This window comes from Netta rufina, assembly GCF_964035555.1.
Source record: "Netta rufina genome assembly, chromosome: 3".
Lineage (NCBI taxonomy): Eukaryota > Metazoa > Chordata > Aves > Anseriformes > Anatidae > Netta > Netta rufina.
The window spans coordinates 119,475,767-119,491,049 of NC_140125.1; the positions used below are offsets into that span (position 1 = coordinate 119,475,767).

Genomic DNA, 15,283 nt, shown 5'->3' on the forward strand with positions numbered 1-15,283 from the left:
CATAGAATGGAAGACTTTAATTAGTTCAGGAAAAGAGGTGGGAAGAAGGATAGGAAGCTGTATCAAGGCTAGCGGCAGCAGCACGTTAACACCCCAAAATTTCTGTCCTAGGAAAGAATTTCCTACCATTGCTCCTGTGAGTTAGCACCACCAGTGCTAACGGTGCTGGAAGAACCACGTACCCAAGACCCATAGATCTGTTCTGAACCACAGTGACAAGGGATGAGATTTGCAGAAGTGTTTCAGTACAAAGAAGCTGAAAAGCTTGAAATAAAGAAAACTGAATAATTTCTTTAGTTTCTTTAAATAAAGAAACTGAAAGCTTTAAATAAGAGCCTGAATAAGTTAAGTTCCTACCTCCTTTGCAAATCTGTTGAAGCTAGGAACATGCTGACTTTTCTAAATGTGACTAGGAGTCTATAAATGCACCTTTACATACCAAAAAGCTTCAGAAACTTGTCTGAGATAAGTAGCTACAGCAGGAGCATGACAGAAAGGAGCTACAGCAGGAGCACTACAGAAAAATATGGTCAAAAAGTTCACAGGCAGGCTCTGCAGTGCTCAAGACTGATCAGCAGATACCGTTTTTCAGAAAAACAGACTAGAAAGGCACCTAACACCCTACAAGAGATGCCTTTTCAGAATCTGGCAATGTATCGCAGAGAGATGATGGTGTAATTAATTACAGGACATCACCACAGCTCCTCTCCTGTTGTATGGCAGAACACCTTTGAGGCAATTATCCAGCTGCAGGATCGTTGAGATTTCTTAAGAAAAAGGTGAGTTAGCCCCTAAGAGCACCCCATGCTAAGCACAACAGGAGACAGCAGAGGGCTTCAGGACAGCACAGCTACATACTTGGCAACGACTGCTGGTAAGGCTTCCGAACTGAGACACTACAAAAGATGGCCTCGGGTGGCACAGAAGAGCCAGCTACATTCTCCGCTTTGGGAACGGGATGCTAACAGTGCAATCGGTACTCTCCACCTGCAGGCAGGGTGAAAACACAGCACCAGTAATTCAGTGGAGGCCTGGACCATGGCTAATCTTCCTTAAAACGACTCGACAACCAAGTGGCAAAGCAAGAGGAGCTGATCAAAACCCTGGGTAACTTGCAATCACACCGTCACGCAACCAAATGTTAGTTTTGTTTCTAAAAAAAACAAGTATAAAAACAAGAGGGGAAAAAAACAAAACAAAAACAAAAAACAACACATCAAAACCATAAAAAATAGGAGAATCAGCTTTGCATAGAAAACTAAACTCAGTTTCAGTCCCTGCTGCTATAAGGTACCGTTGGGAGCAGGTCATTATTTAAGTTTACGAAGTAGCTGTTCCAAGTGTCACTAATAACGCTGGTATTAAAGAGAATTAGGGGGAAGAAGATCTTCTGTTTTCAATCACAGAAAGACAGAAATCCTTTTAATTATGACCATGCCAATCCACATCTTTCTAAAGCAGCTAATTACATGTCAGGAGGACACCCAGTCATTCAAAAGACCTGCCATTACTTTCACTGCCACACACTTAGGCATTTATCTACCCATCCCAATTACCCTGCCTGCAATTTGAAAGGATTTAGCAGAAGCGTGCTGGATGTTTTGATCAGCAGAACACACCCGCTTCCATTTAACAGGAGAGGGAAGAGAGGGAATGAATGGTGCAGAGCCTGCCAAGCCATCTGAGAGAGGCACGGCAGGGCCATAGCGTACCTCACCCTATTGCCAAGGGTTGGGTTCATTCGTGCTGAAGCTGCTGGCCAGAGCACTCCAAAGCTTACTGGGAAGGACTGGGAAGAGCCCAGCATGGCAGCAGCCAACCCAATTAGTCGGATTTCTTCTCCATCCTGATTAAAACGGGCATTTAAAGTGAGTTTGGGGGAGTTTTCACCAACCAGACCTAAAATGGCAAATCCTTGGCGTATCGCCCAACTACTACGCCGATAAGCACCTCGCAGACATCACAGATGGTATCTTGAAAGAGCAAAATGTATTTCTTCACTTTTCCCAGTCAGTACGAGCTAAAGTACGACCTGGATTTTCACAGGGTGGGTGACCTTACCCAAAGCAGAGCAGTTTGTCCCGATTGCTGTAACGGTGCCAATGCCATCGTAGCTACCGCATCACCTGCACAAAAACAGGCACAAACAATCCCAAGCTATTTTTACGTGGCAAAACCTAAGGCCAAGGTTAGCCATGAACAACTCTTCAGAGGTTTGAATTTTTCTCCCTACATTTGTTTCACTGGTGCCACCGAGGATACTTGCATTTATTTCATTTTCTTTGCATTTGCTGGACAAAAACCAACACCAAAACGCTGTCGGCTTACCAGCAGCCCTCAGAACGAGCACGTCCACTTTTGCAGTTATAACATATTTCTCACAAAGGAGATAAATAATGTTTGTGTATTTTAAATTTGAATTTATAGCTGCTATCTCCAGAATGCCTCGTTTCATTCATGTGCAGTATCTTTAATTGGACAGCTCAAAGCCTATAAATTAAAAAACACTCGCAGAACCTAAAATGAAGGGTTTGGGGCTATGCTGTTCAGCTTGCCAAATGCCCACTGGCCAGTGACCAACTCAAGGTCCTGAGTAAAAATCCCAGCTGCAAAAAGGCCCAAGGGGGAAATTTTGAAATGTCTCAACTCTTCGCCTTAGAAACTGCAAGGTACTTTTGGCCAGGCCATCAACCTCCCCTTCCAAGAAGTCACAGTGAAAATTTCTGACTCCACGAACTTCCATTCCATTAGCCAGTATCGTGATACAAACCTGAATACTCCTACTAAGAGGCATTAATACACACAAGCACAATCTACATCTGTCTAAGAAGAGAGGCATATGTTAGGTCACTGACACAGAGCACATTTTTTCAAGACCAATCTTGCCAACAAAAATTCCTGCCAAATGCTACACTAAACTCAAGATTATTGCCTACAAGCTTGAGATTTTGCTCAAAAGAATATTACCAAGTCAAGTAACTTCAAAGAGTGCAAGAGCTACTTGGGTGGGAAGCCCTGTCTAAAATAGAAGCAAAGTTTATTTTGACATAAAAAAAGTAGAATTTGCTGGTAATTATCCAACAAACTTAAAAAAAGCTGATGAACCCTGGGGAATGAGGGCTACACAGTGATGTAGCTGGGGTAGGAGGAAGAACAGAAACTTTACAGTAAGAAAATTATCTGAAATGAGGAGAATTCCAGGGATAAATGGGAAAAAATACATATTGAAAAAAAAAAAAAGAAAAAAGAAAAAAAATCCACAGTTTGCTCACAGTACTTTGGGCAAAATCTATCACTGAATCTTAGTAATTTACAGAGAAACGTGTGAATCCAGCTTTGCAACAGCGTTGAAATTATACACAGCAAAACAAAATCCTGCATTAAATGCTTTTGGGGCAGCATTTTTGAGTTTTGAAAACTCATACCAATTTTGCTGGTTTTACCTATGTGGAAAATAAAGAACCTTCTCCTTATGAAATCCTGTTACAACCACCATGCGTCTCTGCCTGACTCAGTGACCCAGGTGAAAGGCCAGCACGATGCTTTCATTTTACTTCTTTGCAAGCAGCAACATATTGTGAAGGAAAACCATTACACCACGTAGGGGAACTGAAAATCTTGAACTCATCTGCACCTTAAAGCCAGGAGTCATGCTTGGGATAATGATTCTATGCTGTTCCGTACTGGCAAACACCATCATGAGTTGTTTTCAAAATAACATCTAAATCAGACCTAAAATTTCTCTAGTAGGGTATATTTTTTGTTGTTCTTTTCTCTTTTCTTTTTTTTTTTTCCTAGCAGTGGCCAACAGCAAACACTTAAGGAAATAACATGAAGCTCTAAGCATAGATCTAACCTACAAGACCAGATCTTCTGAAAATCACCATTTAGAGATCTACTGAACCAAAAATTTCTAGCTTATCACAGTAGTCACCAGTGGGCTTAAGTTAAGTTTTTTTTTTTCCTCTAATATGTTCAGCTACGTGAAAATTTTCAAGTCTACACTCACAGCAGCAAGACAATGACAAATCCTCTCAAAGGCAAAAAGGAATCTGCAGCGCAAGCGTTACAAAAACATGGAGAACTTACCAGTTTGATGTAAGCCAATGAAACAAACAAAATCATTAAAATATCCCTGAAGAACTGTGTAAACAGAGCAAATAATTAATGACATTTATTACTTGATTTATGGCTTGATTAGAACCTGTAGCCAGACCCTGCAAATAAAGCTCATCTCTACTAGGAGAATACATGAGATAACTTTTTATGAATAGGCAAAATAAAAATAAGAATAAAAAAACAAGCTAAAAGAAATTCATTAAAGAAGTGAACACATATGGATCAAACTCCTTGACCTGAGCACAGAGTCACAGAATAAGTTCGAGCAGAAGAAACCTCTGGAGGTCTCTAATCTAATCCCCAATCTTGTCCAGTTGAGTTTTGAATATCCCCAAGGATGTGGTTTCCACTGCCTTTCTGGGCCACTGTTCTAGCACTTTCAGTGTGAAAATATTTCTCTTTCTGCTCATCTGGGATTCTCCTGATTGCAACTTGAGCCCACTGCACCTAATATTTTTGCTACACGCCTCTGTCATCTCTAAAACTACCCATTAAGACAGCTGAAGAGCAAAATAAGATCTCCCTAGGCCAGCCTGAAAAAAACCAGCTCTCTCGTTACTTGACATGTGCTCCAGTCCTCGCATCTCAGCAGCCCTACAATGGACTCACTCCTGTCCAAAACTGGACACAATACTCCAGATGTGCTCTCCCAAGTGATGAAGAGAGGGGCCTAATCATTTTCCTTGACCTGCTGACAGCTCTTCCTAATGAGATTCCTTAATTGCTGCAAGGGCACGCTGCTGACTCATGACCAACTTGTTCACGTCCAACGTATGAGTAATGGGATCACGCTGTACCAACATCTATGCTTAAAGTGTATTAGATGGCTCTACAACTCTAGGGCATCAATGGATAATATTTCTGCTTGCTCCTATTATTTTTTTTTGTTATTTTTTCCAACTCATACCGCTTTTGTAAGTATCTGGGATCTCACACTTCAGGAAAAAGACATGGAGAATTCAAAACAAAACCAAAAAAAGAAGTAGAGGTAGAAATTGTTGTTTTAAGAAGACTGTTAGAGACAACAACTCAAGTATAAGGACTTTATCGGCCAGAAAATAACAGCCAAAGTTTACCCTACAAAGTTAAAAGTAATCTGTGCCCATCACAGAAAAGAAGCATCTTGAAAAGTGTCTTCTCTATTCACAGAACAAAAAGGTAGATCTAGCCTGCCACCAGATCCACTACACGGGAATCCACGTGAGAACGAACTGCAGTCATTCCTGGTTGGCTACAACAAATTGCCAGTGAATTGCAATGCTACAAATTAGACAAAAAAACTAAACAGGCTCAGTTATCAAGAAAATCCAGATCCAGAAAGACAAAGACAACTTCCCATACTACAGCAGAAAACCTAGAACAAAGTCTAAATCCCGGGATGCTTTCTCCACCAGTTCTCCCGATTACTCTAGATATAATCTAGGTGCAGTTCTCCTGAAATCATCACACCAACATCTGTTTCATTTAAGGTAATTCACATCAAACCAAAAAATATTTAATCAACTGCAAATCGTCCATTTTGAGCTTTCAGAATAAAGGAAACTGCCATGAGCATCCTGATGTCTTACTCTTTCCTCGTACCTTTCGTAGGCAGGTGCAAGCCAAGGTGAAAAAAATGAAACATGCCATGGAATTCTTTTAAAATACATTTTTTTAGGACAACTGATTGCCTAGTTAAGTCATTTGTTATTTCCTCTTGTGAGAAGATGCTGGGGGAGAGCAGCAAACTGATATATACCTGGAAGCTACAGACAAGGAGAACCTGGCAATCTCCAGTTGCTCACAAGTGGTTTATCTGTTTAACCTTCATACTGGATATTGATGCACGATGAGACCAGCAGCTACCTGACACTGACAGACAGAATTAAGGCCAGATTATTCTACATCAGATGGTACAGACATACAATTTTAGCGGTGTTACTTTGATCCTGCATCACACGGACCAAGGGATGTTTTAGTACTATTTTTATTCTTTCCTATTGCTTTAAAAAGGCAGTGCTTGAAACAATGACTTTTTTTTTTTTAAGATGCTATAGTAAGCAATATTTCTTTTAAAATTGCAGCTGTCCTACAGTTTGAGTCTGTTCTTTTTAAAATGAAACAGCCAGAACAAATGGTGGTGGCAATCCCAACATAAAGAGGCCATCGATTATTAAAATCTCCTTACTATAAATCGTGGATGTTGCTTGTCAGCTTGGTGTGTGACTGTAGTATGAATAAGAAGGCAAAATTCCACTAAGGCTATAGTTTGCTTGATCATTCTGCTGTGCAAAAATAGAAAGAAAAGCTCTCCTCCCGTCCTTTCACCCCTTAGTACCAAAACATTCATACACGCGTTAAGTAAAAAACTGCAATGGTGCAATGGCAGCTGATCCAATTCCTTTTTTTTTTTTCCTGAGTCTGCCCTGATGCTACTTACGAATTTGCCTACTCAAGAACTGCAATAAAACAGAGAAAGACGGCTTCATTCTGCTTCAGTGATCTATACCTAAGGAAAGCACATAAATTTTCCAATGAAATCCATAAATGAAAGACGAGGCCAAGCTCTACCTATTTATCTTCAAAGTTACAGAGACAAAGAGGTGCCAACTCTGTGCCCTCTGAAAGCACAAAATCTCCTCCACACTTACCTAAGCAATTTTTGCGAGATTAACAGATGTAAAGATGATCTAGTTAGCCTACACCTTGAAGGGGTTTAGGCTGCCTAAAAACCTGCTGAGGAACCACATTTTAGGAATTCACAATGCTATTGGAGCATTATGCATGAGGAAGGGAGGGAGGAGGAGAACAAACCAAGTAATTGCAACTTCCCTTCATCTCCTCCACCTTCAGAAGCGGATGAGAGAAGAAGGAAGACCATCCTTCAAAATTAAGCTATTTTCCCCTCTTAAGCTATTCCCACGTAAACGTAAAAAATGGAATGTTGTGGAAACACTATGCAAATTTTTATATATCTATATAGAAAAATTTACATAGTTTTTTTTTTTTCTCTTTTTTAAACGTAACACAGTCCTGCCCGTCTCTAACACTTCCCGTGCTGTTTCCATTGAAATGTTTCCTCTTACCGGCAGCAACATATCATTTTATCAGGATGCCAGGAGATCATTTCCACACAATGCCAGCAGATGTAATTTTCTTAGATGCACACACAGTTCATCATTTAGATACTAGATGACAAGGTGATCGCAGGGTGACTCTGTAATGCAAGTTTGCTGTTTGGCATTTTGAATTCTCAAATGATAAAAAAAAGACTTATCAAATATAAATATCTTTAAGAAAAAAGTAACAAAAGTGCTACATATGATCAAGGAAAACAATTCCATTAGTTTCTGCTACTTAAAGTAGGTTTGCTTTACAAATATTACCACATCCATTATCAGTATGGCTTCCAATTATTAATTAAATTGCTCGTAGCAGTATAGCTTTCTCACATCTTAACAAGGACAGAGTAAAGAGAACACAAAACATTCACACCCCATTTCTCAGGTAAGAGATCCTCCTGCCTTTAAGCAAATACAAAAGTTCGTATTTAGGAGAATATTTATGCTATGATGGTTAACTAGCAAAGGTCAGATGCAAAAGTTCTCCAATAACCCTTCAGGCTAGTTGGGGTGTAGGCATTAGTTACACAGACGTGTAAAAATTCACTCACCCATTTCATGACCATAATACCTTCCTGGAAAACATTGCTTTTGAAAGTGGCAAAGTGGAGAAGGAAGTAGGGTGGGGACAGAAAAGGTGAGAGGAAGAATAAAAAGTGAACTTGTTAGTGACAGATCAATAGAGTCTAGACCTCTTCTGAGCAGGCACTGCTAGCCATGCCAAATAATGAATAGTGGTTTTGAGAAGTGGACTGTTGTCCATTAGACATTCAGCTCATTTTTCATATGATCCCAGGCTGGGCTTCAATCATGGTCCCAGAGGCAGAAGGCAGTACTTATCCACTAAGCCACGCAGTTTGTGAGAGCAGAGGATGTCTGTGTTGAATATGTGAACATCAACCAAAATATGTGAATGTGTTTCCAATGGACATTCTCAGCACAGCACCCAAAAGTATATCCAGTCACTGTATGACCAGTGAGGCACAGCTTATTGCAGCTGGAAATCATTTATTCCCATGCTGAAAGTGGGGTTTCTAGTGTTCTTTTTACTCTCTGTTGATAATCCCAATCTGGTGTCCATCGACCCTGTGCCACTACCTCAGCTTGCATCCTTTCAGTCTCAGAGAAGGAAAAGCATACAGACTATTTTTACACAATCTCTAAGGGTATCCAAGATTTTAAGTGTAGCCTAAGACTTGTAATTGAGGACTGTCTAAAATACCTGGAAGCACTTTGAATGCTAAGACAGAGCAGCAAGATTTTTCTAGCCACTGGGGCTGGGAGAGGGAGGTTGGTTGGTTGATTGATTATTTATTGGGAATTAATACTGAGAGAGTATATGCAAAGGCTGAGGGCACCATGCCATCTTCACAGAACAAGACCCTAACAGCTAACTGACGTACAAGAAACTGCAAAGTTATACTGTAAGAACACATATTAAGGACCGAGGAAAGTCTGCTAAGGTGCTACGTCTAAAACTAAGTTACTTCTCGCTCTGACCCTCCCCCTTCTTCGTATCAGTCGTCGTCTAGAGCCTCTGTCTTGATCTCGTTGGCTCCTTGCCGGGCCAATGCCAAGATGGTGTGGTTTACCGCTGCCATTTCCACGGCTAACGAGATGGGGTCTTGGTGGTCACTATGGCTAGTGCTGTCATCCTGCGCGGGCGGAAACGAGAAAAGAGAAGCGTGGTTACTCCACAAGCAGAAAACCAGCAGGAAAAAAAGCTAGGGTAGAAATAATGGGCTAGGGGCAGCAAACTGCATGTTTGTTGCAGGGGTACAACGTGAAAGGAGTACACACAACTGATTTAGGACTGATCTCCCTCACTGTGCAGACAAAGGTAAGCAGGGCATGGAGTGGTGTACCCAATTTCTGAGAAACAAATTTAAGGCAGGGGTGGGAAGGGAGAAAATTTGGAGAAAAATATTAAATTATGAAGGTAAAAGTGATATACAACGTATGTCAGGAAACCAAACTAAGGCAGAAACCCACTGCACAAGTTCATGCTACGCTTGCATTTTGACTACAGCATACAGTTCTGGTCATCCCGTTTAAAGAGGAGATGGTAGAACTAGAAAAGGCAGCGAGAGTGGCAACCAAGAGGAACAGAGACATTGGGTGGCTCCCTTACAAGGAGGGAATAAACAGACCCAGACTCCTCAGTTTGGAAGAGAAATGGCTGATGGTTGATATGGTAAATGCTTATTCCAAATAATCAGTAAACAGGGACCAATTGTTCACTACTTCTGACGATCTAATATGCAAGGATGCTCACTGAAATGATGAGATAATATATTCTGGAGCAACAACAGGAAGCAGCTCTTCACTTATCGCAGATTGGTTGTAGGATTCACTGATTTTTAGATTAGCCCAAAGTAAAAACGGCTTTAAAAAGTGGGGTTAGACAAGTTCATGGAAAATTTGTCTACTGGTAACTATCAAAAAAGGAAGTGGATACACTGCCTGGCTCAGGAAGTTCCTCCAAACTACTGCCTTCCAGAACCTGGAAGCTACTATAATAAAATCAGTCTGTAATTGTCCTGTTCTTTAAAAATATTTTTTCCTGAAATATTGTTACTGACCTCACTAGGAAGCAATCCTAGACTTTGGTCTGAGTCAGTATCCTATGAAGAAATTGAATTCACATGGGAACTGGGAAAAAGATGCTGAAAACCTTCTAGACAGGTAAGGAAAACAGTGCAAGGATTTTAGGGGACTGGAACTACCATAATTCAAGTAGCTGGGTGAACAGCCTGCCAAATTCACTAGTCCACCAAACTGAGTGCCATGTATTTCTGTAAGCAAAACTAATACAGGGGAAACAGATGCTACAGGACTGCAATGAAACCTTTAAAATAAAGGAGAAAGAAGGGTTAACTTTGGCCATAGATTATCAAGCCAAAATTCTGACAGTTCTAGCACAATTTTTATGTGAAGTGGGCATGTTTCTGAGTCTAGATCAGAAAGAGAGCTTGGTTTAAAATAATAGGAAGGAGAACGAGCAACATTCAAAACTAATTTCAGCTGTCAAATAACTTCATCTGGGACGTTGGGCAAAATCCTGGTGTTTTCCTCTCTTTAAAACGAGGAGCTAATAGTGAACACACAGTGATTTGGGCATTGTAATTTTTACAGAAAGCAAATGATAAACATTTATCAGTCTTCCAACAGCCGTTAAGCGATGAACATGGAAAATTTTAATTTTAAAATGTGCATTGTATGTTTTTAAATTAAGATGACAGGTGGCAAATGCTGAGGGAGACGGAAAAGACGGGATTTGGTAAAATCCAAAGTTATTTAAAGGAATGCATTCATTTCCAGCAAATATAGGGCAAATATTGGGATGTCATCTCAGTAATCTTTACCATGGCAAGAAACACAAAGCTTCAGAGTTCTAGTCATTTCATTAATATTTGGATGAACTTTGTATTTTGAGTTTTACTAGAGTTTAAGTGCTACTGTGGAAAACAGATTTTATGGTTTTAACTGCTAAGGGATGTTAAATGGTCATCAGGAGAGTTTGCCATTTAATCTGCTAATGCCTAATGATACTTCGTAGAGGAACCCAGCTAGGTTAGGGAGAAATGTACGTTTTAAGGACTCTAAACTAAGATGTTTAAATTTTAATATCCAATTTATTTCTGTTTTCAAAGCATTTTGGGTAACACACAAATAAAAATATAGTTTAGGCGTCTAGATAACCCTTCATCTCAGTATCATTCCTGGATCTGATCGATAAGGAACTAACTGCACTCGACAGCAGTTTCAAAATATTTGCTACCAGTCACAGAGCTGACTCTCATCATCTGGAGCTAGCAAGGCTGGTTCCACCAAATCTACTGGCGATGACCTATTAAGGTCCTCTTAATACCCATCAAAGCCGAGTAGCTGGGAACACCTCTGCCAGATATTTGTCGTACTGGGCCACAGCCAAGGCTGCTGGGGACTTGTTCCAGGACACTCAGTTGCTACAACACTCCACCAGTAGCCCTTGGAGAGGGAGATGTATCTATTTCTCCCAAATGAGTCAATTAAAACACAATCTGCCCACCCCAGGTGTTGGGCGTAGCACAGAACGGAGCTAATATCAAAGCCAGAACCAAGTAAATGAACTGTTCTACAAGTCCAGTGGCGTCAAGCGCACACATCCCTGGTGGGTTTGGGCTAACACTGACACCTGAGGGAAAATTGGGAAGGGGATGCAATACCTGTCAGGAAGGTGTGTGAAGGAAGGGTCACCAACTTTAGGGTAGGTGAGGGCTCAGAGTGCGGGAAGGGGTATTCTTTTGCTAGAGAATTTAAAAAAGAAGTTGCTGTCAAGGGTTAAAAATAACCAAGAAAAATAGAGAATAGGCAAGAGTTAAAGTGCAAAAAAAAAAAAAGAAAAAATAAAATAAAGACAGATAATATGTAAACAATCCAAATAGTGGCACATTGTCACAGAATAATAGGAAGCAGGTATGGGGCCAAATAAAGATTTAGCTCATCACATCCCTTCCCTCCCACCCTTTCCCCTTTGTCTGTCAGCATCTTAGGGACTGATCCTGGGCCACTCCTGAAGGGTGCTCCCACAGACAGGCACAGGGAGCTCAGCACCTCACAGAGGGCACTCAGTACCCTGTGGCAAGGTTGACAAAAGGGTTTAGAAAGCGTACCGGGCAGGGGCTTACTGGTGCACGTGTCTGGGTGCCAGATAAGCAACTCACACCAGCTGTAACACAGGCTAGAACGAAGACATTTCTCGCAGAAAGAAAGAAAAGGTGAGAGAGGAACACACATGCCTAGTTTTGCAGGGAAGCATGTTGGTGCCTGGTATATTGGAGCAATTGTTAAAGACCTGCACATCCTTTCTGGAGGGTGGATAACTAGCACGGTGCCAAGGGGAAGGAGAGCTCAAGTTATGCATGGTGCACTGGGTGAGTTAACACTCTCCTAACATTTTTCATACATTGCGTGTGGCGTGAATGGTGTAACTTGCTTGTTTGGAGCAGATCCTCCTGTCTTCTTCTACCTTCTCTGCTTCTCTGCCTCCCTCTGAACATCTTCCCTCCTCCTCCCCATTGCGTACTTGCCAAGTGTCCTGTTGTATGACAACAAATCCGTGTGGGTGAATACTGGTTGCTCAACACATTCAAACAGGGGAGCTGTGCTCTTCCACTTTCCCCATTACAATTACAGCAAAGCAAAACAAGAACACGAGACGTCTGATTTGCACGAGGCAGAGAGCCTCTTTCATGTGTCACAAGAGCTCTCCCACGTTTGGGGACGCGCGGTTGAGGCACGAGGCTTACCTGCTCTGAGTAGTCATTGCCATCAACGTCGTCACTGTTGGAATGACCTCCCGGACTCTGTACATCTATTCCATGGCTCTCCAGGATTGCTGCTTCTTCGAAAAAAGCAAATGGATCCCTAATTTATCTGATGCATTAGAGTAATTAAAAGTAACTATTTTTTTTTTTCAAGAAGTTAGAATAACTGGAAGAACAGAGTTAGTTCTTAGCCTCTTCCTCTTCACTCTCCAGTATTTGGGAAGGTAGCACATGTACAGATACTGGTTTGCCTGAAATCCTTCCCTGCCAACTAACAGACTTGTTTGCGAGTAAGAATCCTTGTTTTCCAGCCAGTCCTATTAGAAATTAGCTTAATTTCTAATGCACTGGAGTGGCAAAGGCATTCCCTGTAGATCTTCCCACATAGTTTGGACTGGCAGGACTTGAGGGGGGCGGGGAGTGTCTGAAAATAGATGGAGAAATTTTTAAAAGCACTTAAGGGATTTAAAAACAATACATCTTCATCTTCCAGCAGGATCCATGCATCTAAAGCTCCCTTTAGTTCTTTCCAGTCTCTTTCCAACCCTCCTCCCCATACAGCACAGATAACACACAGTACACATAAAGCTCCAGTTCCACCCATCTTTGACTACCTTTGCCGTGTTCCCCCCGAGTTGGACAGACAGGTTTCATTTCAAAAAAATAAATAAATTTAGATCGAGTTTCAGTACTGCACCAAATGCTGCAGAAAGAACAACAACAGCAAAAAGCCGCAGCCAGCAAGACGGCATAGCACACTTGACATTTGCAAAAACACTAATTAACAACAGGCAGATATGGATCTGCGCTCATCTACACCTTGCAAACTCAGTTCTGCACAGCACCTCTGTGCGTGCATGAAATTCTGCACACACTGCAGAAGTTTGTTGAGTCCTGGCTGCTAATGGGAGCTTGTTCTCATTAGAATGCCTTGTTCTTATCCACATTAGAAGGTCTACTTAGAAGTTCAGAGCTGCTTCTAATTTCCTTACGTTGAGGTATTCCAGCAAAGAACCCACAGGGCTAGCTCTGTGAAGTGACTTGTGTTTTATCCTGATCATCAAGCAAAAATTACGACTTTGTTCCAGCCACTTGTCGCTGTGCAACCCCACAGAAAGCACTAAGGAGCACAGGTGTAACCGGAATAAAAAGCTGGCTTGCGGCAGAACCTGTGGTCCTAGTGGCTGTATCTGAGACATAAAACAACTCATCTGGACTCTTAGATCCCTGTGGGGTCTCAGGGATGGCAGTAAGAAAGACAACCCCACATTTTGGCTGAAAAAACAAGTGCATTTCAGGGGGACGCAGACACAAGGAAACTTACAACCCCATAAAAGCTCCTCACAACAACCACTTCTCATTTCAACAGCACGCTAAGGTTCTGAACTCGCAATGCTCTCCATTTGCCTGATTTCCCATGCAGATATTTTCAGGTTTTATTTCAGATTTTATTTGGGGATACCCCAAGGAGCCTGAGCGTAGGGAAATACGATTCTCCCTCCGCTAGCAAAATGCTTATTTTGGTTTTAAAAACCGATCTTACAGTAAAACTTCTTAACTGCCTCGTTTTTCCTGCATTGATGGTGGAATTTCATAAATTAAAAGAGAAAAAATCTGGAACAGTGAGACTTCTTTTTAAAAAAAATGATTCCATATTTCTATTAAGACCGTTGGACCCTCTAGTGTCGTCATTAATACAACCTGACATAATTTCCATCTCTCCTGAGCAAGTCTATGTACTGAACCTTGAAAGGAGGCTCTCTGATACATTACCGATATTGGCTCGTCTCTTGATTTCCTTTCTTCTGTTGGCAAACCAATTGTACACTTTAAGGGAGGTAACTCGCTCCAAATCCGATAACTTTTTTCCTATGGAAGTAACAGGGGAAAAAATAATAAAAGATTGTGCTCACCGGGTTGCAGAGATAGGCAAACAACCCTTATACATCTGATAAAACTCCTGAGATACAGACAGCACTGACAAGTTATTATAACTGGGAGTGAAGAGAATTTTATGCAAACCAGAGTACCGTGCCCAGATGCCATGGTAATAAATGCCAAATATCTCTCTAAAAAACAAAGTAGCCTTTCTTCTGTTTTTAAAATCTGAAATAGGGGAATTTCTTTGCAGCTTCAATCACCCAGATCCAGCGCCGTGGGAGAATAGAGGGCTGCTTTTCTAGTTCGAGCACAAAACTGAGATTCAAAAAACTCCAGTTCAATTCACAGCCCTGCCACAAATCGCATACCCTTGGGCTAGTTTTCTTGCTATGCGCCGCGAGGGTACAGTTCGATGACGTGTTTTCCTCGGCAGCAGCAAACCGAGGGAAGGAATTTTGTCCCCCTCCCTTGATCTGCTTTCCTTCTTCTCCACCAGCCGCTGCTGTCGTGCTCCCACAGCGCTAATCGCAGCCTCTCGATTCTGCCAGGACGCCTTCTATCTTTGGGGAGAAGAGGCTGGGGGATGCTGGAAACCAGATCACTCGAGTGTTAAACCAGCAGCAATCTCACCCAGCACCGCCACCCAGCAAACACTCCCTTTTCTCGATCATCAGCATCAAAATGGAAGACGGGAGGGATCCAGCATTGCAGGGACATGATGGAAACTGGCCCTAACCCTATTTAAGGTGTTCAGGATAAGGTCTTGAGTCCCCTGCAGCCTGCACAGGGATGAGGCCCCCACCACATGCTTCAGACTTTCTCAAAGTTTATTTATTCAGTCTATGAAAGCCATCTAATTGCAGCAATCGGCAT

The 15,283-nt window shown here is 41.7% G+C and overlaps 1 protein-coding gene across 8 annotated transcripts in view; it reads right to left on the reverse strand.

Annotated features, from left to right (window-relative positions):
• HMBOX1 (homeobox containing 1) overlaps positions 1-15,283 on the reverse strand; it is a 117,232-nt gene that overhangs the window by 7,915 nt on the left and 94,034 nt on the right. For 2 of the 8 annotated variants that reach the window (XM_084284783.1, XM_084284780.1), the window contains exons 8-11: positions 14,303-14,398; positions 12,512-12,606; positions 12,169-12,300; positions 7,185-8,875 (exon numbers count right to left, since the gene is read on the reverse strand). In XM_084284783.1, the coding sequence (XP_084140909.1) occupies positions 8,738-8,875; positions 12,169-12,300; positions 12,512-12,606; positions 14,303-14,398 (461 nt within the window). In that variant the 3' untranslated portion in view covers positions 7,185-8,737. Of the gene's footprint in view, positions 1-7,184; positions 8,876-9,829; positions 9,845-11,428; positions 11,510-12,168; positions 12,301-12,511; positions 12,607-14,302; positions 14,399-15,283 lie in introns of those variants that run through there. The other 6 variants (XM_084284786.1, XM_084284785.1, XM_084284784.1 and 3 more) reach the window with 6 other exon arrangements.